The 26,673-nt window shown below is 35.0% G+C and overlaps 1 protein-coding gene across 2 annotated transcripts in view; it reads left to right on the plus strand.

The window, feature by feature from the left end:
* LOC145668022 (chymotrypsin-like elastase family member 1) overlaps nt 1-26,673 on the plus strand; it is a 147,060-nt gene that overhangs the window by 47,591 nt on the left and 72,796 nt on the right. For both annotated transcript variants that reach the window (XM_081735487.1, XM_081735486.1), the window contains exon 3: nt 13,164-13,264. In XM_081735487.1, the coding sequence (XP_081591613.1) occupies nt 13,164-13,264 (101 nt within the window). The remainder of the gene's footprint in view (nt 1-13,163; nt 13,265-26,673) is intronic.

Raw genomic sequence — 26,673 nt, forward strand, 5'->3', positions numbered from 1 at the left:
TAGGTAGTTAACAGAATCTGCATCGCGAATCGAACCATGGCTCTCTTACGTGCAAAGCCAATATGGTTGAGCGTTAGTGTTACGTTGAATATCATATTTTGTAATTTGAAAAGTCGTAATACGGTAACTAATTGCATTTTTTTTCTTTTCTGTTTTAGGTGCTGAAGCATATAAGTGATAGAAACGAGAAAAAGCAGAGAGCGACGTGGATTTCAATTGGATCATCACTTAAACAGAGATAAATTAATATTCGGTAAGTATTATTATTATTATTATTATTATTATTATTATTATTATTATTATTATTATTATTATTTTCAAAATTTTGTTTGTTTTCAGGTTTTTTAGTCATTGTATACATATATTGATTGCACTTTTCTGTCTTGTATTTTACAGAAAAAATGGAGTTTTACTTTGAGGAATTTAACGTGATTGATGAAACCATTTTCCAGGGAAGACTGAGAGGCTTGGATAGTGCTGAACGTGTTTTACAGACTTGGCAACAAGTAGTGGACCTGCAAGCAGCAGGGTATGTTGGATCGTCTGAAATTGTAAGTGATCTACTATCGCTTTTGTACCTATATTATAAAAATAATCAATATATCATACTGAATAATGTTCGCTCAGCAGCGGACATTATAGAGCTTTCTGACCACGGATTTTTCCGTGAAGATCGACTGTATGATGCGGCATTTATGTCATATTTAAATTATATGGCTTCTGAGAAGGGGCAGTTAGAGCGAGTGAGTGACAAAAGTGTATCCGCGTTCTTTTCATTTACGGGAAATTGAGAAAATGTTCAATCAGAACATAATGATGATGATGATGATGATGACTCATTACATATTGATTGGGCACTATTAAATGAAATTAATTTGGATGAACCAGTAGAAATTCAAAATTCCGAAACTGACTTTACAGAGATGTTGTGGCAAAAATTACAAGAAATTGAGGAAGAAAATGCGCGTGTTGATCGTCTGAATAATGCACATTATGCAGAAGATATGCGGCCCACAACTTCTCAGCACCCTCCATTGCGAGGGTATGGAGGGAATGAAAGAGAGTGTAATATGTTTGAAATTGTGGGGAGAAATGTGAGAGAGTACCCGCGTTTCAATATGAAAGGGGTAGAAATTATTGTAAAACCAACGGTGCAACATGTAATTACAAATCCCATGGATTATATTACATCCATGATGGATTATGCGCTTTCTACCGTTCTGATGGATACACGTCCCCACGATTTTGTCGGTTTAAGAATAAATTCCGACAGAGATCTCCTGAATAAAGAAGTGTTTGTTCCATGGCGAAAACGTCAAAATTTGAATACCGATGTGGTTCTTAAAACGGTGGAAAACGTACTAAATAGCAATGAATCATTTCTTTTAGGGAATCAATTAGAATTCCGGTTTGACATCGTTGATGGATTACACGGACAGGGTATACCTAAACGCGCAGCGGTAAGAAAATATGCAGAAATGAGTATTTTTCTCAAGGATCATGTGGTGGCCACAAAGGCTAGCGATTTTCTTTGTCTGCCAAAATCCATAGTATATTGGATTACAAAGCATGAACAAAGTAAGCAGGCTTTATATGATATGACCCTGCCTACGAAGAAAACGTGGCAAAATAAAGCACAAAAATTGTGTAATGATGCAAAAATGTACGCTGAACGGAAACAGTGATTTGATTTGGAAGATGTAGTTGCTTTTCAAAATTATTTAGTGAAAAAGAATTATCAAATTGTAGTATATGAATTACCGGAAAATTCCAGAACACCTGTGGTACGCTACCCAGGAATAAATGCGGAGAAAAATATATTTACTCTGTATCAGAGAGGGGATACTGTGGGTCATTTCCAGCCCATTAAGAATATTAATTCATTTATGGGTAAGAAGAAGTTTTGCTTTTCGTGCTTGGAAGGATTTTATGAAACACGTGCGGCTCACCAATGTCAGATGAGATGTTCGTACTGTGAACATTTTCATGGTAAAGAAACTAACGCGAAATTGGTACATTGCACACAATGTAACAGAAACTTTGCTGAAGGCATTTGCTTTAATAACCATTTAACACTAAATAAAGTAAAGAAATCCACATGTGATTACGTGAAATTGTGTAACGCATGTGGTGTAATTTATGATGTGAGAAAAAGAAAATCTCCTCATGTATGCGGCGACTATTATTGTAGTCTTTGTAAAGTGCACGTAACTGTTGGCCATCGATGTTTCGTTCAAAAGTGTAAACTAAAACGCACTGAACGGTTTTTGTACATTATATTTGATGTGGAAACCATGCTATTAGCACCAAATGAGAAAGGTGAACGGGAGCATGCCGTAAATTTATGTTGTTGTTTGAATGTATGTTTCCACTGCATAAATACTGGAGTAGATAGTTTGTGTTTCAAGTGCGGAGATAAAATATCCGGAAACCGTATGTTTTCTTTCACAACCATGGAGGCGTTTATTGAACATGTGCTTATGGAAAGGCCAGAGTATCAGATCATTGTGGCACTTGCTCACAATAATTCGCGATATGATGGCCTATTTTGTGTGCGGACACTTATTGAGAAACAAAAAATAACTCCACATGTTCTTATGCACGGTCAAAAGATATTTCAAATTAGTATTAGTAATCGTTTTTATTTCCGGGACACTTTTCTTTATCTTGGTGTAAAATTATCCAAATTACCGAAAACCTTAGGATTGAATGTTGAATTAAAAAAAGATTTTCCATACCTCTTTAATACAGAGGAACATCAAAATTATGTTGGACAATGGCCGGCATTGTATTATTATGACCCAGACTCACGTAGTACGGCAGACCGGGCAGAACTTATGCTGTGGCATGAAGAGCGAGTACGGAATGGTGATATTTTTTATTTTCAGAAAGAATTGATGGAGTACTGCCGGAACGATGTGCGTATATTGGCGGAGGCAGTAATTAAATTTACCTCCATGATTGAAGAAAAAACAAATGGTATTCAATGTTTTATTTCCAGCACGACGATCGCTAGTCTAGCAATGTTGACGTACCGGTGTCATCACCTGATTGAAAACGCAATTCCAGTTATTCCTCCAAACGGGTTCCAACTTACTCAACAACAGAGTATTAAAGCATTAAAATGGTTGAAGTATATGGAACATGTAACAAAGAGATCTATTGTTACTTCGAATAATGCGTTGGAGGAACGGTTTGGCAGATATAAAGTCGATGGTTTTGACGCTGAAACAAACACTATATATCAGTTCATGGGATGTTACTGGCATTCCTGTAAAAGCTGTTATAAAGATAATAGAAATAGCATTTTATGCAAAGAAAATGGTGCGTACAACACTTTTGTAAAGAGATACGAACAAACAGTGCACTGCCGCAACTATTTGAAAAAAATTAGGTTATAATTTAATAGAAATTTGGGAATGTGAATGGGATGCAATGGTAAAACGTGATAAACATATACAGAAGATCCTAGAACAACGGTGCAAACATATTCGTGATCCTCTCATTCCGAAATCTGCCTATCAAGGAGGTAGAACAGAAAATTTTAAGTTATATGTAGACTGTGCAGAGGACGAATACGTAGTTTACGTAGATGTCACCTCGCTTTATCCCGCAACAATGTGTAAACGAGGCATGCCTGTGAATGTACCTAAAGTACACAATGGCCCCAATTTCCCCAATGTGCGAAACATTCATGGACTTGTAAAATGCAGTGTTCTTCCACCCTCCGATTTATATTTTCCAATCCTCCCTTATGTTACGGGAGGAAGATTAATTTTTGGATTGTGTAAATCGTGCATGGATGAACAAAATGATGATGAATGTACGCACATAGATCTTGAACGTATCATTACCGGTACGTTTTGTACCCCCGAACTGCACAAAGCATTAGACAATGGGTATGAGCTAATTGAAATTCATGAAATATGGGAGTTTGATTTATTAGTCCCGGAAAAAGATGTTTGTGAAGGATTATTTGGGTCATATGTGAAATCCTTTTTACAAATGAAACAAGAAGCTTCAGGCTTTCCTGCAGAATGCAGTACAAAAGAAGAGCAGGAAAAGTACATTCAAGAATATTTCAGGCATGAGGGAATACAGTTAAATTATGAGAACATAGAATATAATCCAGGCCTGCGCAGTACAGCGAAACTGTTTTTGAATTCGCTGTACGTGAAATGGGGACAAAGAACAGACCTTTCACAGTGCACAATGGTCGATACAGCAGAGGATTTTTTAAAAATTTTAACAGATCCTAAATATGAAATTCAAGCTGTAACACCAGTTGGTGAAACTCATTTAATTGTTCAATATAAAGACTGTGAGAGTGAAAATATCCCATTAGCATTTTCAAATGTTGTGCTGGCAGCATTTATAACCTCATGGGCACGACTGTGGCTGTATGATCTACTAACAAGTGTTGGAGAACAGAATGTAATCTATTGCGATACGGACAGTATCATGTTTATACAAAGAAAAGATGAGCAACTCCCATTAAAATTAAGTTCGTATTTGGGTGGGTTAACAAATGAAGTTCCCGAAGGTTGGGAAATACGTAAAGTAATAGCATTAGGTGCAAAGAATTACGCCTTACGCTTTACGCAATACTAGTGGGGAAATGAAATATGTCTATAAAATACGTGGAATAACATTAAATCACAGAACAAGTGATAAAATTAATTTTGATAGTTTTTATGATTTAGTGACGGGGAATCGGGAGGCAACTGTAATCGAAATGCCATTCCAAAATTGTTCGGAAACCAGATTTGCGCATCTTTTCTCGAAGAGAACTAAAGACACATCAAATGGTGACCAGTAAACGCAGACGAATAGACGCTGACATTGTGACTGACGTACCAAGAAGTGTTACTGTTCCGTATGGCTATAGATCTCATAAATGATTGGCCAGAGACTCGTTTTTTGGGGAATAAAAAGCAGAGTTTCTATCACATTGTGTCATTTGCAACGAAGATGTTACGTTTTAAACATCCGTGCACTATTCTCATAGCTGGTCCTTCCCGTGCTGGTAAAACTCACTTTGTGAATCGATTAATCAAAGAAAGAAATGATATGTTTAATGTTTCCTTTAAAGAAATTGTATGGTGTTATGGCGCAGTTATACCAAACTTGGACGTTGATGCAAAAATACGTTTTCTGGAAGGAATCCCCGATATAAATACTTTTGATATAAGTGAAAATTCATTACTCATATTAGATGATTTAATGTTAGAAACAAATGACGATGTGCCCAAATTATTTACCAAGTACGCTCACCACAAGAAATTAACTGTAATATTTATTGTTCAAAATTTATTTCCAAAAAACCGTCATGCTCGAGATATTAGTTTAAATGCACATTATATAGTGGTATTTAAGAATACACGTGATAAGTTACAAATTGAATATTTAGCAAGACAAATTATGCCTCGTGAAAGCAAACAACTCGTAAATGTCTTTGAGGAAATTACACAAAAACCACACACGTATTTATTGTTTGATCTTACACAACAAACACATGATGCCCTACGACTGAGAACAAATATATTTCCCGGAGAAATAATGCATGTGTACAGTAGTGTTAAAAACGCGGCCACACCGTTTTATGTTTAGTTAGCATCAAGATGTTGAAGGTAAAACATCATTATAATACGCTCTGCACGCTTGCGAAATGCAAGCCATCCGATCGGAAAGTTATTCTTCAAAACGCACCGGGTGATTTGATTCGTACCATATCACAAGTAGCAAAAATTACTATAAAAGGAAATATCCCCATATCATTAATTCAGAAGCAAAGGCTCCGTAGGCATAAGAAGATCTTACGTGCTCTCTCCTCAAAACTTTGTCTTAAAAAGAAAAAGAAATTATTACTACAGAAAGGTGGTGCATTACTTCCATTTATTCTCGGGCCACTCATTGGTGCCTTAGCCTCAACAATTTTTGGAAGATAACATGTCGGAATTACGTAAAATGCTATTAGTACCAGAAAATGCACTTCATAGAACACAATTTAATTTAAAGACGCATGAAGCACATCAATCAAGACTAGATAAAGATATGAGCGAAATCTTACATCGTACAGATTTGAGTAGAGAACAAAAATGGAAATTGTATCAGCAAGTATTACATCAATATTTACATTATAAATCGGGTCCCACACCGGAAAATCCTATTGCCTTACCCATTGTTGACTCAGAAAATGCAAGTAGTCGTACAGATAGTGGTATTTTAACTCTTGTACCCGACATATTACAATCAGTACCAAAAACACTTCGAAGGAAAACGGATTTATTACTTAAACAACTCATTAATTCACAGAAAATCTCGTGGGATCAAACAGGTACAGTAGCTATCAATGGAAATATCATTCCCGGTTCCAATATTATCGATTTAGTAAATTATGTCGTTCGTACACGGAAATATTCAACACAACCAGTAGGATTACAGCCATTTAAAACGTTATTGGATGATATTAATGTTCCTCGGGAATTTATTAGTTCACGTACACCAGGACCGCCTTCACCTGTTTTTACAACCCCGAAAGTGACTGGCAGTAAAATTCGAAAACGGCATTCTTCTTCGACTGCAGTATCTCCCGCAATTGCAGCTAACGTATTTCGGTATTGGAAAGAATATAAAATGTAAATAAGAAATGACAAAATTATCAAAAATCTATTACAAGTATTCAGATCCTACATCTTTATCCAGTGTTAGTACATTAGAACGTAAAACAAAATTATCCCGAGAGAAAATTAAAAAATGGTTAGCATCACAAGATGCATATACAATGCACGCTCCAATACGAAAAACATTTCCACGGAAACAATATTATGTTAGTGGTCCTAATGAAACATTACAATGCGATTTGGCGGACATGCAAAATATTGCAAAGTATAATGACGGATATCGCTATATTTTATGTGCAATTGACATTTTTTCACGGTACTTGTATTGCATTCCTGTGAAAACAAAGAAAGGGCCTGAAATGGCTAATGCAATAACTTCAATTTTAAACCAAGTGCCATTACTGGTTCACGTTCAAACTGATTTAGGGTCAGAATTTTATAATCGCCATGTAAAGAAAGTGTTTAAAGATTTTGGGATTAATCATTATAGTGTACATTCGGAAATGAAATGTGCATTAGTAGAAAGAGTAATTCGTACCATTAAAAGTAAAATATATCGTTATTTTACTGCAGAAAATACGTATCGGTACATTGATGTGTTGGATCAAATTGTACACAATTATAATCATAGTTATCATTCAACTATTAAAATGGCACCCGCAGAAGTAAATGATTCAAATATCAATCAAGTGTGGAATACGCTGTACGGAAAGACTGTACATAAGAAGAAATTAACTTGTAAATTTCAAGCAGGAGATTATGTTCGTATTACTAAATATAAACATAAGCTTGAAAAAGGATATTTGCCAAATTGGTCTCGAGAAATATTTCTCGTTGATAAATGTATAAAATCAAATCCTGTAACTTATAAATTAAAAGACTGGAATGGTGATGAAATTAAAGGAATATTTTATGCTGAAGAATTACAAAAAAATATTTCTAAGCTCAAACAAAACCTATTTAATTGAAAAAGTTCTTCAACGTAAGAAGGGGTGGGTATTCGTAAAATGGTTAGGCTACCCAGAAAGTATGAATTCGTGGATTCGAGTATCTAGTATTCAGTCTGCATAATGAATTCGTCATTGAAACACGGTTTTTACGTGACGTTACCTTCCAATGCAAGTAGTACACTTTTTGATAATACAACATCCTCATTTCGAGTAAAACTTGCAAGGGCCATAGATTTAACGGACGGAGAGTGGGTTGTGGGCTTAACACAAATTAATATACCGTGGAGTTTTTATAATGTTGGTCCGGGTGAACAAATTACAATCGATACATTTATTGATGGTGAATATATTCGATATCCTGTTAAAGTAACGGAGGGATATTATGCATCCATTAAAGCCATCTTAAATCTAATTCCCGAGAAAGTACGTATAATAAAATATAATTATTTTAAGAATCAAGTGTATATTCAACATTCCTTCCGGTCACGTGATCGGTGTATTCTAGACATAACAAAAGGTTTACAACATATACTCGGTTTTATGAATGAAAATTCAAATTTTTATAATTCAGTGGTGTATATAAAAGATCAACATAGGGAACAATTTCTGGCTCCTCAGGGAAAATATCCCTGTAACCTTGATTATAATATTCCAACAGAAGTTAACGTATGTGTGGATATTGTAAAACAACAAGAAGAAATTGGACCTTTACTTCGTAAAATTAGTATATTTTACGAGCGGTATGGACGAATCAAAAATATTTTATTTCATAACCCGCAGTACGTGAAAGTTGAAAAGAAATATTTTGATACGATAGAAGTAAACTTAAAAGATGAACTCGGTATAAACTTACCATTTCGTTTTGGAACTTCGAACTTGACACTTCACTTTAAACGAAAATGATTTCTGAAAGCACAGAAGACAGTTTCTACATTACACTGCTTTCAAATGCAAGTACAGACGTTTATCCTAAAAATAGTCCAACCCATTTCATTAATAATTTGAAAAATACTGTACGTTTAACAGATACGGATTGGTGTGTCGGATTAAGTGAAATACATATTCCTTTAACGTGTCATAATATCACCGAAGATGAAAATATCGTTTGGTACAAATTAGAAGGTCATGAAATTATCAAAAGTAAAATTACTCCTGGATATTATGCAAACATTGAACACATACTGGAAGAATTAAATAAAGTTTCAGAATTTATACGATTTAACGCTTCCAATATTATTCATGTTACTTCTGAACCAAACGTTGAATTTATAACACTTTCACCTACTTTGGCTATACAACTAGGTTTTCATGAAAAAAATGATCTCATTATTCAAAAACAGGGATTTAAACAACCATACTTAGATATTGGATACCCTTTTCAAATTTTTGTGTATACTGATCTTATTGAATATCAATTGGTGGGAGATACGCAAGCTCCCTTACTACGTATTGCAACTGTTGGCAATATGACTTATGGAAAAGTTCAAACATTACGATATCAAGATATTCACTATATACTGCTCTCTAAATTTTGCTTTAACAGTGTAGAAATACTACTAAAGGACCACGCAGGACGAAATTTACCATTTCGTTCCGGGACATTGACAGTGACACTTCATTTTAAACGTTCTCCTGGAAAATGAAAAAGCAACATACGTATTATCAGCGGGGACGTGGCCTTCCCTTCTTTTCAGGTCCAGTTTATCAACGGGGTCATGGGATTGGTAGTTTCTTTAAAGGTTTATTTCGTTTTGCATTGCCTTTATTAAAGCAAGGTGCCAAAGCTGTAGGCCGACAAGCGTTACAAACCGGTATACAAGTTGCAGGTGATGTACTAGAAGACCGTCCATTTAAAGAATCCGTTCGTGCTCGCGTAGAAGAAGCTGGAGAAACATTAAAAACTAAAGCTGCAAATAAACTTAGTCAGTTGTTAACCGGTAGTGGTAAGAGACGTCCACGAAAACGTAAGGCTCCTGCTATTGTACAATTCGGTCCTCCGGTCAAACGTAATCGAAAATATTCCGGTGATATATTTAGTTAATCATGGCTTTACTCAGTGGAAGTAGTCCTGAATGTTGTACAAGTGAACTTGATTTGTTTACTATTCCAATGACTCAAACTGCTATTGAGTCATCTTCCACTGTTGAATATCGTCCGGTTTCTACTTTATCGTCAGAAGGACCAATTGAATTTGTTGTATCTGGTGAAACTGGTGATTTTATTCACACTGCATACTTGTATCTCTATGTAAAATGTAAAATTACAAAAAACGATAATACAAATTTAGTTGCGGCAGATATTGTTGCACCTGTAAATAATTTTCTTCATTCGTTATTTAGTCAAGTTGATGTTTTATTAAACGATAAATTAATTAGTTCATCATCTGGTTCATATCCGTACCGGGCTTATATCGAAACATTATTAAATTATGGTAGTGATGCCGCTCGAATCCATTTAACTGGGGGATTATGGTATAAAGATACTGCAAACCAATTTAATGTATTAGGTAATGCAAATACTGGATTTACAAATCGTGCCCAGTATGTTAGAAATAGTGCATCATTCGATATGTATGGCCGTATCCATGCTGATATTGCCGGTGTGGGATGTATGCTTCCTAATAAAGTAAGCTTACGTGTAAAATTACATCGTACAAAAGATACGTTTTGTTTAATGTCTGCTGAAAATACAGCATATAAAGTCAAACTTGAAGACGTAACACTTCACGTGCGGCGTCTAGATATTGCTGCCGACTTAGCTATGCAAATCAATGCTGGCATGGAACACATTCCGGCCAGCATACCTCTTACTCGTGTTGAAACTCGTACCTATACCATTCCCGCAGAAGTAAGTTCATATAATCTCGATAATTTATTTTTGGGTAAAGTACCAAAAGGTGTTGTTATAGGTTTTGTATCAAACGCTGCATTTAATGGTCAACCACATGTAAATCCTTTTGAATTTCAACATTTTAACGTTAACAAACTGCAATTACAAGTTGGTTCAAAATCTTTTCCACCGACACCCTTCACTCCTAATTTTGAAAATGGGTTATATGTTCAAACATATTCCACTCTGTTTTCCGGTACCGGTATATATTATCAAGATCATTCACATACAATTTCCCGTGAAGAATTTCGACATGGATACACTTTGTACTCGTTCATTCTATCTCCAACAGGAACATTAGATGATTCTACGTGGGATGTCATACGTGATTCCCCTGCCAATTTAAAATTATCATTTTCTTAACCTCTACAAAATTCCATTACATGTATTGTGTACGCTCAATTTGACTCTCTCATTCAAATCGATAAAGACAGGAATGTATATACTGATCATACAATGTAAAATTTCGTCATTTGAGTGCCATGAGGGTTATTGTTCACTTCTCCGCGTTCAACGATAATGATGATCATATTATTATTAAGGAACTTGCAATTGTAAATCCTGATATCCCCTTTGTACAAAGCTGGATTTTTAAACCACCATATCCATTACATTTATTACGTGTGCCGCTCATACTTTCGAATAAACATCTAGTGCAACATGATTATGGTATTGACTGGTACAATGGCGATGTAGATTACTCATTGTTACCTACTATATTGAAACAATATTGTGCTAATACCTGTACCTTGTATACTTATGGTAAAACACGTCAGGACTATCTGCAGCAACTATTGGAACGGACTGTTGTGAATTTAGAAGATTTACAGTGCCCAAAAGCGTCTTTCTTGGGATTTCATGTTTACTCTTGTGCTTATTTAAAACATAGATTTGGACAATTTAAGTGTTGTGTGCGTGAAGCTTTATTATATGCCGAATACTTAAAAGTCTATGGTTATGTTTTATACGTAAATCCAAATAGTGCAACGTATGTTCCATCAAAAATAAAACAAGAGGAGGAAAGTAAGGATGAAATAGACTAATAAACATGTATAGTGATCAATTATTACAAGTGTTACTAAAGGACTGTATTACCGGTGCAAATGTGACTGGAATTTATCCCATTGATCGTTTACCTATACTTGTTCAACACCCTGTAGGACTGATTATTAATTTGGACAAGTCTGATTTACCTGGTAGCCATTGGGTAGCGATCTATATCAATAACAATAAACATGGATACTATTTTGATTCTCTGGCACTGGGTGTGCCTAAACTAATTCAACAGTTCCTACAAAGGAATTGTAAACTCTATTTTGTAAATACTGTACAAGTTCAAGGTAATCATTCTATCATGTGTGGATATTTTGTATTATATTTTCTGTATTATATGATACGTGGTGTTTCATTTGACAAATGTATTGCAATGTTTAATCATAAAAAATTAAAAAATAATGATAAGTTTGTCAAAAAACATGTAGAAAACATAATGAAAAAGAAAAAAAAGTAGATGTTTGTAGATTTTTAGAAATAAATAAATACCAATTTTTTAAACTTTTATATTTTTATTTCTCCATAAAATATATCTTCCTTACAATAATTTTAAGATTACAATGAAAACATTAAACTTGCTATGCCCTTAGTAAGGGTTGTGGATCGCTCATTTTTCCACCAATAATTCAATTGTTGTGCATTTCGATATGCACATGCCGATTTTGATTCTACTTGCTTATGAAATGAACAAATTTCATTACAAACGGTACCTTGTAATTCTGTTAATGGTGGACAACCTTTTCTTTCCAGATCCACAACGTTTGCTAACGCAAAGATTTTCTTTATCCAAATGGATTTTTCCCCACCTTTACAAAGGAAAGTTGCATCTGATGCACAAAAATCATACATAATATTCCGAATATGTGATACGAGATAGCCAGTCTTACTAGACCATGACAAGCCATGCAAGTGGTTTGTAAGCCAATTGATTTGTTTTTGGCAGCCTATTGGTAAATCGTTAAATTCGCATGGTACTTTTACTAAACAATGAAAATTTAAAGTATCATCACACACAGTAAGACAAAATTCACGTATCACAAATTCATTCGGGGAAATCTTAAATCCCTGTATGTCTACAATATACATTTTATGGCAAACTGAAATTTCACACGAACGTTCCATGACAACTGGAATAAGTTGTCCAATAAATTCAGTATTTTTTAAACATTCACCAGTTTTTAACATAAAGTTTGTGATTGAAATTTCACGATGCCGTTCATGAAAAATTTCAAAGAGTTCTACTAAAGTCTTATCCTTCAACAAGTGCTTTTCAAGAAAAGTTCCAGGATTATGCTGCATACCACTTATTCCATTTGAGCGTAAGTATACAGTTATCGTTTCTAACACACAACTTTCACTAATGTTTTGTCCACAATTCTCACTATCACAATACATGATTACTAATAAAAGGAAATCAAACAATTAAACAATTTACCATATGTCCACGTATTTCCCATAATCTTTTTCCAGTAAAATTTTTAATAGAATGGGTCTGTATTCAAAGTCCCACACAAGATCTCGGAAACGTTCAATGAAATTCCATATCATCGCAAAAGGCTGTCCATGCTTTTTTCTGTAATATTTATTTAATCGTTTGCACTGGGTATGAATACTGATAATATCATTGTTATTTTTATTTCTTTTTTAGGCATCTCTTCAGTACGAAACGTTTGGTACTTGGATGCATATATGCTCCGCCACTATCATCAAGCCGCAGTGGGTTCTTACGTCAGCTCTATGCATAGCCAAGTAAGATTACTTATCTACTTACACAATTATATTAAATACGTAATAATGACGTTATTCTAACAATTCTCTGATTTTCGAGTGTCCACAGCTGAATAGCAACTTTGTAGTATTATGACTTCACATATATAGTCAGGTCAAACAGGTAGAAGCGGTCCTACAAACCGGATGAAAAATAGACTTATAAAAATGTTGCTCCCTATGGTGCTCCCTATGGTGTTGCTCCCTATGGACTCTCAGTGATGCTCCCTATGGTGTCCTTTTGAGAAATCTCGCTCACATTCACTGGAAGATATGATATCAGTTTATGAAGCTTTCCAGGAATAACTTCTGGTGATCGAAGATACTTCCTAAATACTCAAAACATTTCTCCTTTACAAAAGTACAATCTCCTGGGGAATCTCTTTTCCTCAAAAATATATATTTGTTTTGGCTTCTGGTGGCCATTTATTTGAATATAATAAATTATCCGCATCTTGGCAACTCCAAATCATTAGGGGCTATCAGAAATTATTGTTTTTGAAAGTGAATTCTTTAGTCTTCCATAAAAGATGCTTGGAGAAATTGCTGGTAATTAGCTTTTCTTTATTGCGTAAAAAAGTTCCACAGAGCTTTAATCTATCAGCAGCTAGGATCTGTTTGTATACTTGGCCTGAGATTGCTTATTTTTGTTAAAGAATTTGAGTAGTGCTTTGCATTTTACTCAGATCTGTGTACAGATCAATATTCTTATTCTGCATACAAGATAAGCTCAGATAACTCTTCAACCATCAAGTGTATTATGAACTTGACTGAAATTGTTTTGTTATACAAGACTTTCATCTTTCCTATTTTCAACATCACAGCTTCCAATGATAGTGCTAATATCTGTAATTCCAATTACGTTTTCGGTAGTAGTGCATGTAGAGATGAATGATAGAAATATATAATTTGTGAATGAAGTTGTTGAATCTATTCGTACTCCCTATGTCTCATATGACATCATGAAGAAACATTTCAAATCCATGATTGGCACAGTCCAAACAACGATTTATGGAATATTGTCTTTTAAAAGTTTGGAGAATCGATCTCTATTCCACCATGACAGCTGCACCATATCAAGTAAAATTAAGTTTTCCCTTACATAACTTACAGAAAAAAAGAAACAAGTATTTCTGTGATTGCCAAAAAACTTGTTGAAAATATTCCATGACCGTAATAGATTCTAACAATATGAAATCAATGAATATGTTAACTGGTCATATCGTCATCTTAGAAAACATGCATATCCACAATTTTAATACTGACTTTCTTTCATTATTATTATTATTATTATTATTATTATTATTATTATTAATAATAATAATAATAATAATAATAATAATAATAATAATAATAATAATAATAATAATAATAATAATATACAAAATGTGCATAACAATGAACAAACAGTGATTGGTGCGTTTTGTTCGAACCTTTGTTTTGAGACCATTAATGTTTTCCACCGTAAATGAAATTCCATCATACATTTGCGCAGTTAACTTCTCGTGGATTTCATTCGTAAAATGTTAATTTTTACCAATGTCACTTCCCTCAAGAGCCACCTCTGTTACTGACGTTGTTGTTATTCCGTACTAGTCTTCGCAAAAGTTCTGAGTATAGCAACGTAAGACAAAAATCCAGACTCATTATAATTGTTATGTCGATTATTGCTACCTAAATCGCAAACTTTGCATTGTGTTAACGCAAACGGCTAAGGAATGTGCCCATACGGTTATTCCATAGAATATTTTTCGTTCATCAATTTGCATCACGAAATATGTGTAGTGATTTTGCTATTTGGTCGTAAATACATTATTATGTTGATTTTGGCCTCACAAAAATCGTTCTACTATCAATTTACTTTGTAATAAAAATAAAAGTTGATATTTTTTCCCGCAACATTTCATTAGATATTACTCACAATGCTCACCAGAGTAATAGAAGTTAACACATTCTCCAATCTATAATACTGTCTGCGGGCCTCATTTCGTAACGGTTGGCTCAAAATCAGCGAATTCAACTCCATGCAAATAGCGCAATAATTAATTATAACTACAATAACAAGAATTGCAAAGTAAAACAAAAAAAAAGTTGAATTACGTTGACGTAAAGCACTACTAAATGATGCCAAGAAATATTCAGATAGCCCCAAAATGGCTGCTGTCATTGTTCTTAACTTCGATTTACTCGCTCCACCTACGAAAACCGATCAATAGAGAGGAAACATGCTTGGCTGCCAGCCCGAATCTCGCGAGCACACACTTATGGAGGAATCTACGTCAGGGCGAAAGCAGTCAGTGGCGGATTAAACTTCGTCAGCGTCCTAGGCACAAACTTAATGTGCACCCTTCACAAAAGAAAATTAATATTTGCAGTATTTTAAGGCTAATAAAAAATTAGTGAACATACTGAAATAAAAAGCGAAAATCAATAATAAAAGTAATAGGCCTAGTACAAACAATTCATTTTATTTATATGCTATACCTAAGATTATGTAATGTATTGAGAATTTAAATTAACAACACAGCAATCATAAATGAAACTGCTTTCGCCTGATTTCCTTTGCTGCAAACTTGTCTATAGGGCGATTCTCAGCGTTATGCACGGGACATTCGTACACTAAAATTGCTTTTTTAAAGAAAAATATATTTTCAAATAAAAGAAAAAGTATGTCAAATTTAGGGGAAAAAGTTATTAGTGCATAGTTAAATAAAATGAAACACACAAAACAAATGCAAATTTGAATTATAAGCCAAAATTAAGCGTTACGCACGGGACTCAGACAAAAAGCTCATTTGACAACTTCAATTTCATTGGACATTCTCTGCGATTTATGGCAGCATTTTCATTTTACATGCCATCACTTATGTTCTAAATTCATTCTACTTACTGTGCATTATATTTTTTAAATTGGAAAATAGAATTTAATTAGATTCACATTATGTTTTCTTTGTCGACTCACCGTTACGCACGGGACGTTACGCACAGGACAGAAAAGTAACTATGCAATTGTTTGGTTGTTCTAAGACTGTTATTAGCAATATCCTTACTAAAGAGATTGACATTTTAAGATTAACATTTGGGCATTAACAAGCACAAAAAAAATTGCATTCATAATTTAATTTAAATGAATTAAATTACATTCCAAAGTATCAAAGTCGAACTTTGCTAGGCAACTCGCGTAGTGTTATTACCATGTCTTTAGTGTATTTGTCTGAGTGCTGATTGGTGGCGTTCAAAGCACATAATGCTGTACAACTGTTGAGCTGCTCGATCCTCTGTGCTACCTACCGAACGTTGAGTCGTTTGAGCGCTGCCATTGTCAGGTGAAATACGGGAAAGAAAATTGAAGGAAAACAGTTGTGTTTTGGTTTATTTGGTATGATTGTTTGTTACTTCACAGTGAAGATTTTTAGTGTGAGTTTTTAAATAAGTAATATGGATTTACATGGAAGTAGCTCTGTTCCAAGTAATATTATCAGTGATGAACTGAATCGATCAACAAAAGCAATGAGTGGCGCTGAAAGGGTACAAAATATAGACTTAAACATAGCAACAAGGTGAGACTGAAAAATGAAGTGAAGATGCAGCGTTATTGGCAAGTTAAAAGATTAACTCTTTTCCTTTCACGTTCCTTTTGCGAAACCCATTCCGCATTGTTTCATTGTTGGCCATTTAGAAGAGGAAAACACTCTAAAACGTGAAGAAGAACAAGGTAATTCAAGTTAGATTGGTTCAAGAAAAACGAAAAGAGTGCCAGTGTACAGAATTATATATTCACCAAGTGATGAGAGCGACATTAATTCAGAATACAACTTTGAAGACGATGTTCATAATGATATTCCAACCCTTCAACTGTCGGACTCAGAATGGACAATACTTGAGTACGTGTATTTCTCCCAGTGATGAAAATTTTCCGGAAACTTTTCTGATTCATAAAAACATACTCCACTTGTTCCTACATCGTTGTTTAGTCGAGATGTGAGGTGGAAAATTTTCTTCTAAATTTTTCCGGAAAATTTTCCGTTCTTAACAAATATCAGTGATTAAGTAACAATTCGTCAGTATTCATAAAATTGATTGAATTCAAATATAAAAACGTTAAAAAGTGAAAGATCGTTTAAAGAATCTGAAAATTTTCATGGCTCAGACAATTTTCAGTACGATGTAGGAACTAGTTGAACAATTTTTCATGAATCGAAAAATTGTCCGTCCTGTTACAGTGATGAAAATTTTCCGATTCATAAAAACATACTCCACTTATTCCAACATCGTTGTTTAGTCGAGATATGAGGTGGAAAATTTTCTTCTATAGTTTTCCGGAAAATTTTCGGTTCTTAACAAATATCAGTGATTAAGTAACAATTCGTCAGTATTCATAAAATTGATTGAATTTATATATAGAAACGTTACAAAGTGAAAGATCGTTTAAAGAATTGAAAATTTTCATGGCTCAGACAATTTTCAGTACTATGTAGGAACAAGTGGAACAATTTTTCATGAACCGAATGAATAAGTGGAGTATGTTTTTATGAATCGGAAAATATTCATGACTTAATAAATTGAAATTTTAAATGATAGAATGGGATATTTGTACTCTACGAACTCGATGTATATTCTCTGCACTTTGCATACACACACACACACAGAGAGAGAGAGAGATAGAGAGAGATAGATAGAGTAGTTGAATTGAGTTGATTTTGAGTTTAACGTCCCTTTCAGCAGCGAGACTATATGAAACGGTAACAACTGATTAACGTGGAATCCGAACTACATGAGCTCCCGCTGGGAATCGAAGCCAGGTTTTCCATGCCAAAGCAACGAAGGAGCTCGCAGAGCAAGAGAGAGAGAGAGAAATACTGTAAAATTTTATTTCCCAACTTGAAATAGAAAATTTTTCGGTTCCCGAAAGCTAATTGGAAAATTATAATTTGTTGCTGAGTAACTTTCCTCTACTGAAATTCAACTTTGTAGCTCTATGTGGAGCTAAATATAGTGGAAAATTTTCCACCTAACATCACTATACATAATGTCCAAAATTGTCCGGCCTATGAAAAGTGTTTTCCACTTGTTTCTACATCGTGATGATAATTTTCCAATCTATGAAAATTCCTTTCATTTGTTTCTACAGAGGAATAAAACTGTCCGATTCACAAAAAAGTTGCTTTACTTTTGCTTCAAAATGATGAAAACTTTCCGACTCATAAAAAGTTCTTCAATTTTTCCATATAAGGCAGAACATATTTCGATTCATGAACAATTGTTTAACTTGTTCCTTCATAGTATTGAAAATTGCCTGAGTCATGAAAATTTGCAGATTCTTTAAACGATCTTTCACTTTTTTTTAACATTTCTATACATGAATTCAATCAATTTCATGATTACTGAGGAATTGTTACTTAATCACTGATATTTGTTAAGAACGGAAAATTTTCCGGAAAAATATAGAAGAAAATTTTCCACCTCATATCTCGACTAAACAACGATGTTGGAATAAGTGGAGTATGTTTTTATGAATCGGAAAATTTTCATCACTGTAACAGGACGGACAATTTTTCTATTCACGAAAAATTGTTCCACTAGTTCCTACATAGTACTGAAAATTGTCTGAGGCATGAAAATTTCCAGATTCTTTAAACGATCTTTCAATTTTTAAAATTTCTATACATGAATTCAATCAATTTAATGATTGCTGAGGAATTGTTACTTGGGTTTTGTAATTTTTTTTAGAACGGAAAATTTTCCGGAAAAATATAACGGAAAATTTTCCGAAATGGAAAATTTTCCGCGGAAAATTTTCCACCTCACATCACTAATTTCTCCTAGTGAAATTTGATTGTGATTCATCCAGAAATAGGATTAAATATCGGTATGTATGTATGTCTGAAAGTGATGTAGAAGAAGATGGGGACATTAGAGCAACAAATCTGAAATGCATGGACAACAGTTGTACAAAGATTTGTTTTGATGAAAAGAACAGATCTTATGTCTCATTTGATCAAGTTTTAAATTTACTTCAATCACCTAATTTTCTGATAAAGGGTGAAAGAATATAGTAAAAAGTTGCGAATCTATTTGCCCCCTACAAGACTGCCAAACCAACTTAGATACCTACCTTTCTAATAAAAAGAAAAAAGTGCGATTTATCATGATAATTTGTTTTTAAGCCTCGTGGTAAATATTTTTATGTAACTTAACGTAATCGTTTTTGGTAGTTATATTTAGTTATATTTGATTTAGTTTCTCTCAGCAAATTCATGTTTCTTTGAGTTAATATAAAAGTTTATTCTTCACTATTTATTCTCAATAACAATAAACACGTATTGAAATCTTAATAACTTAATTTTATTCACTTCCTTGGATAAATCTCTAAATGTCCCGTGTGTAATTTATTTAAAATCTTGTCTTATTTTAAAATCTTGTCTTAACTGCTATCAATCTTTGCGATTTAGAAAAACCGTTTCCAGTATTCTGAATAATTCCACGTCTTGGAAGAATGTCAATTGTAGATTCATTCAGACACCACTGGGCAGGATCGTCACTAACGAAATTAGCACTCTCACTGTCACAATCACTAACTCCTACGAACTGAGGAGACGTTACGCACGGGACAACATTTCTATACCTCATAAAATACATAAGGAGGATAATAAACAAATTTAATAAGTACCACTATTAGGCTAATAACAATTCTACTTTGGAGCAAAAGTTTCAATACTTTATCCTCTGCAATTACAAAGGAATGACGAAAAATACATGTTTTCCGTTACGCACGGGACAGCAAAACATGACATGAGAAAACTACGATTTTTGCCTACCAGAATAAAACATTAATTAAAACAAAGTTGTCAAAATTTTGCCAAACGTCCACTTCATATTTTTTGCTATTGTTCGTATAATTACAGATTTAAAATTTAGTTTGAAAATTATTTGAAAATTGGGATATGTGAGCAGTATTGAGCATGGTGTAGAACAGATAAAGTTTATGTGGTCAAAACCTAGTAAATATTTTATATTTTACAAAAAGATTTTAAATGTCTCAGTATATAGTTACATTATTTCTTAATAGAAAAACAAACATCATAGTTTCAAATTAATTTTGAAAATTTACTGACAATTGACCACTTGCCAGAGAATCGCCCTATAAGTTTTTCAAAGTTGATGTGTCCATCAGTCAAGATGTCTGCTTCAATGTGGAGAATAGATAACTCGTTCATTTTTTTGTTACACATGGTTGAACGGAGTCTTTTTTGAGCCGAAAACGAACGTTCAGCTGAACAGTTTGTTACGGCAGTATACAAAAATATTCTTAATGCAATCTCCACATTTGGGAACAGACTGCAACTTTTCTTTCCGTATAAACATTAACATTTCTGCTGGTGAGTCACAGATTCCTCTGGTTTTCAGAAGTCTCGCAAAATGCACACATTCATTTGGAAATGTTGATTCTAGATGTTTCATATGCAGTTGAAGGTTGACTGCGCGTTCAGAAATGACACAAAAATGAAACTTTGCAGAGATTTACTAAAAACCATGAAGGTGTCAGACATTATTTTATTGCTTTCTTTTTTTCTAATTAACTAATCTTCGTGCAATTTATGAAGAATAAGAAGAAACACCTCAACTTCAAATTTTTCTCTTCCTGTTAGAACAACCTCATTGTCTCTTACTTCATCGACTTCAATGTTACGTTTTCTAAACCTTTTATAACTACGAGGGCTATCCAGAAAGTAGATTACGTTTTCGTCTGTGTCCGCTAGGGGCGGGGCTAGCGCGGCCATCTTGGGGTCAGAGCGTTGCGCAGCTCAGTCGGCATCTAGCCGTGCTAGTGAGAGGTTCGTGCTGTGCTCCGTTAAGATACTGTGACGGTTTGAAATGTCTGCGTTAATTGAAAATCCCGCGAGCTGCGAGGTGCGTGCAGTAATAAGGTTTCTGACAGCAAAAAACTGTAAACCGATAGAAATCTATCGGCAGCTGTGTGAAGTGTATGGGGACAACATTATCACTGAAGGTGGAGTGCGACAGTGGGTCATAAGATTTAAAAATGGCCGAACCAATGTTCACGACGAAGATCGAAGTGGGAGACCCAGCAAAGTGACTGCCGAACTTGTCGAAAAAGTCGATGTTAAAGTCCGTGAAAATCGAAAGTTCACAATAACGGAACTTTCTTTGAGTTTTCCACAAATTTCGCGAAGTTGTTGCACGAAATCATCAGCGAAAAGCTTGGTTACCACAAGTTTTGTGCAAGATGGATTCCAAAAATCTTGACAGAGGACCACAAAAATCAGCGAATGGCTGCAGCGTTGCACTTTTTGGACGCCTACAATAAGGATGGTGACTCTTTACTCGATCGCATCGTTATTGGTGACGAAACATGGGTGAAACACGTGAACTGTGAAACGAAATTGCAATCAATGCAGTGGGGGCACACAGGTTCTCCCCAAAAACCCAAGAAATGCATGCAAACAATGTCGGCAAGGAAGATGATGGCGACTGTTTTTTGGGACAGAAAAGGTGTGATTTTGGTGGACTTCCTGGAAAGAGGCACTACAATAAACGCTCAAAGGTATTGCCAAACTCTGCAAAACCTCAGAAGAGCAATTCAAAACAAGCGCAGAGGAATGTTGAGCTCTAAGATCTTGTTGATTCACGACAACGCCCGGCCCCACACGGCAAATGTCACGCGTGAAGTTCTTGAATCTTTTCAGTGGGAGTTGTTTCCTCATCCGCCGTACAGTCCCGACCTGGCACCGAGCGACTTCCACCTATTCCCAGCAATGAAGAAGTGGCTGGCTATGCAGCGTTTTGATGACGACGAACAGCTGCAAGAAGAGGTAACGAAGTGGTTGAAGTCGCAGGCGGCCGAATTTTTCGACGAAGGAATTTCCAAGCTCGTACATCGCTACGATAAATGCCTTAATTTGAATGGTGACTATGTCGAAAAGTAGTATTTGTGTGTGGCTTTCATCTGTATATAATAAAATTTGTTTCCTATACTTTGTTGATTTTTTATTCCAAAACGTAATCTACTTTCTGGATAGCCCTCGTACACTCGTAATCCATATCAGTTTTCTCCATGGAGTTTTGCTCCTAAGAGTTGAACATGTCACGAAGAGAAGTTATGAAGTTCACAAGTGATTCAAATAAATGATGTATAGTGTTAAATCTATGTTGACACTTTGTAATTTCACGGTGACACTCTGGAATCTCTTCAGTATATCATTCGAAAAAGTTATCATGAAAGCTGTTTCCAGCCTCTTTAGTTGATTGAAGAGGAATAAGGCCTCATTTCGAACTAGAGGTTTCTCAAAAGGAGCATCGCTTACATGAGTAAGGGTCTGAATTACACTATCCCAGTTTTCATCCTCCTCTCATGCTGACCAACGTGTCTGTGATAAAGATTTTAGTGTTTTCGTTCCTGGATACATGAAAGAAGCAAGTAAGTACCAGCGTTTTGTTGGACTGGAAAAAAATGTAAATATTTTGAAGCATAGTGAAAAAAGAACATGCTTCCCTACAACTGCTTGCTGCATTTCGACCAAATTCAAAGAATGAGATGCGCACGGCACACAATACGCTTTAGAATTTATTCCTTTAATTCGAGCCTGTAAATCTGTATATGTCCCCGACATATTGCTGGCACTGTTGTACGACTGACCTCTGCAATTAGATGTCAGTAGAATGTCTGGTCAAAATATCTATTATAGCTTCGGCTAGATTTTCAGACTTGTGTCCTGGATTTGACAGAAACGAAAGAAATCTTTCAACAGGTTTACCCTATTCATTCCCATATCTTAACACAAAAGCTAACTGATCAGTATGCGAAATGTCTGGGGTTGACTCAAATATTAGGGAGAAATATTTGCTTTGTCTTATGTCATTAATAATTTCTTTTCTCACTCTATCAGCAAGCAGTTCAATAAGTTCATCACAAATTGTAGAAGACAAGTATGACCTTTCCCCGGATTTCCATACCGTTCAATGTGTTCTGCAAGAAATGGATCAAACTCGGCAGTAAGCTCGAAAGACATTATGTATTGCCCGTTGTGCAGAGAATTGAATTTTTCTTTGTGACCACGTAAGGGAAGCCCGCGACTTGTCAACTTACTTATGACAGAAAAATATCTTTTTAAGACACGACCTAGTACGTATGTTCTGTCTGAATGTGTGATTGAAAATGGTTCTCCAAGGTCCCAATAAATTTCTGCCTTTTTAAGAGTGCCAACTCGCAGTTTTTGTGTTCTTCAGAATTTTCGTAGGATGCTACAACATTTGAAATGTTTTTCCAGTCTGAAATGCCTTCAGATGCGATCTTTGTCTTGCCTTTGGACAACCTACATGATGCACAATAAACGGCGCCAGTGGTACACGAATATTTCAGATAATTCCTCAAAATGGATTTGCCATTTACAAATTTACGAAAAAACGCACTCTTATTTTAAAATCTTGTCTTAAATGCTATCAATCTTTGCGATTTAGAAAAACCGTTTCCAGTATTCTGAATAATTCCACGTCTTGGAAGAATGTCAATTGTAGATTCATTCAGACACCACTGGGCAGGATCGTCACTAACGAAATTAGCACTCTCACTGTCACAATCACTAACTCCTACGAACTGAGGAGACACTACTTTAAGTGCACTTTCTTCTTCAACTAAACCCACAATATTGTCAACATTTTTCGTTTCACAGAGTTCACCCGATATAACCGCTTCAACTTCAGTTACTGAACTGCTTTCGGAAATCACTTATTCCTTTCGTCCAAAAAATGTATCCACTGTACCAAGCTTTTTCTGTAAGGTTGCTTCTCTTTCACGCTTTTAGTTTGCAAGTTTACGGTGAGCCGCCTCACTTAATTTTGTTCGCTTCATGCTGCTGGATTAAAAAAAAAATCGCAAGCGCATTAGCAACCAACTGAATGTACCAGAAAATACAAAAACTAGTTGCATCGAATTAGATATCTGCGTAATTATTTATTGCAAAGCACAAATATTCGTCTGCGTATAACAGAAGTAGCTCCGAGTAGATTAACCCTCCGTGGTCACACTTATTTTTTTGAGACACGGAGGTCACACTGGGGTCCACAGGACCCCACCACCTTTCTTATCTTATTTAATTTTTGAAATATAATTTTGCAATATTTTTTGTTTTTACTGTTCTGTTATACGTTCTATTTACCATAAGCACTTATAAGCGATTTGGTTACTTTTATTACAGTTTTCATTAACAGTCAGAAGGAAAAATATGTTTTTATTCACTTTATCAAAAAAATGCTAAAAATCTCAATATATGATTCTCATATTCTCATAGATGTACTGACTTACTTAACAGCAGTCTCAAAAATGACCGACTGAATTTTTTTCGCCCTTTTTTTTTTTTTTTTTTTTTGTGACACATTGTAGGTCTACAGGGTAAGGGGTCTTCAGGTAATGCGACTGTGCGAATTTCAAACAAATCAGTCTTCTTTGTCGCCTGGCCATTGGTTTCGCAAGGGTGGTGAGAGATCGACGGTTTATTTACAAAAACAAACCAGCAAGATTGGGTGGGCGGCTTGCATTATTATCATTGTAAGCGATAAAAGTTACAACACGGGTTAAAAGCAAAGTGATTGATGCCTCAATCCGAATCTGAAGCAGGCAGAGCAGACGAAACCTTTCTCGATAACACATAAATACGATACACTAAGGTTTCTTTCGTATGAAGCGAAAGTGTTGCAAACCATTGATTTGAAACATTGGTTTGAAAGGTCGTGTACGTAAGACATTTTTTATATTCTGGAGAAAAGATTTGCCGCTCCCAAGAGTTGCCACCTCTACTCACGTGCCTAGTAAGCCTATTTGGTAGTGATGCGCAGGAGACGAGTTCAGACAGGATTTTCCTGACAAAATTCGAGTCGAGACACGGGTCTTCCAATAGAAAAATATACATTTTTCGAGTCGATACATCACTTTTACAGCACATTTTTGAGACGAGACAGCCATAAATCTTCTCTCCTGCGCATCCCTACTATTTGGTAATCTGCCACTGAAAGCAGTTATACGTTTCTTTCTGCTGGCATTGACAGTGGTAACTTAGTGGTAGCCAAATCATCATTGTTTACGAAATCGAGAAGGATTTCGTTCTAAGCGTAAGCGGCTGCCTAAAATATAGAGAAACTAGTACCATAAAAAGAAGATAATAAACTGCGAACGTATTATTTTGAATTAATTTATATGTGTTATATTAACTTTTTTTAATTAATGCTGCAGGGTGAAGCCGGTAGCCCCGCTTGCCCATAAAATACGACGCTGAGATCGTGTTACTTTTATAAACAAAAGCTGGCGACTTTCTGATGCAATGTGGTTGGTAATGCACGTACTCGTAGAATGTAAAATCCTGCTCATTATGAATGTTAATGTAAATCACCCAAATTTTAGCAATTTTTAATTCGGCCTTGTATATCTATGATCTCTGAAATTGTCTATGTGCCACTGTTTAAGTTTAAGTGGTGAGAAGAAAGTTAACTACCCAGCTAACGCCTCTCAGATTGGTTCATTTCTATATTTTAAAAAAAAGTCATTGTTTCTAAATGATATAGATTTTTAGGAAGTTTAAAAGGGAATTTCCCGATTTGAACTTCAAATGGATTTTTTTCAATTATTAATGGTTATTATTAGAGACTAATTAGGTAGTTTTGCGTTATAATAATCAGAGATTCTTTCCATGGACTGTTAGTTTTCTTAGATTTGCGAAAACGGAGAACGTTTCCGTTATCTTTCTCTTTCAGCCCCTCTCTTGTGGGATAACGGAAAGAACGCTGAGATTGAAATTGACAGTGCTTGGTAAAGGGATCTTAGCAGATGTCTGCAAAATTTTCTAACCAATAAAGTCAAGGTTGACAGTACACGAAAACAAATTGTACATAAAAAAGAATTCAATCATGGACGGTGCCTTTCCGTTTTCACATAAAATCATTAAGCGGCTAATTTCATAGCTAATCACTAGTCTATCAGATACACGACAATAGTGTAGGGTCATGGACTGACAGTTCAAAAAAATTTAGAAATATAATTTAAAAAGACAAAAAATAACAATTCTATAAACGTAACCGAATAACCTTACATGTAGGCACAAAAACCCTTTCACAAATCTTAATACCAATGTCAGCATCAACCACACATATATATGAGTGTCAAAGTGCGCTCGATAGTGCATCAGGTAGAAAAAGTCATAGAATTCGAGCCATAATTTACATATATTTATTAACATTTCTTCCTGAATCTCATTCTATATCTCCGGTGACCCCCCTTCGAATTAAGAACTAATAGACTTATTTGAAGGACAGAGCATATATCTACCATATATATGAGTGTCAAAGTGCGCTCGATAGTGCATCAGGTAGATAGAGTCATT

The sequence above is a fragment of the Thermobia domestica genome, chromosome 13 (assembly GCF_964235325.1).
Source record: "Thermobia domestica chromosome 13, izTheDome1.hap1.1, whole genome shotgun sequence".
NCBI classification, from domain to species: Eukaryota; Metazoa; Arthropoda; class Insecta; order Zygentoma; family Lepismatidae; genus Thermobia; species Thermobia domestica.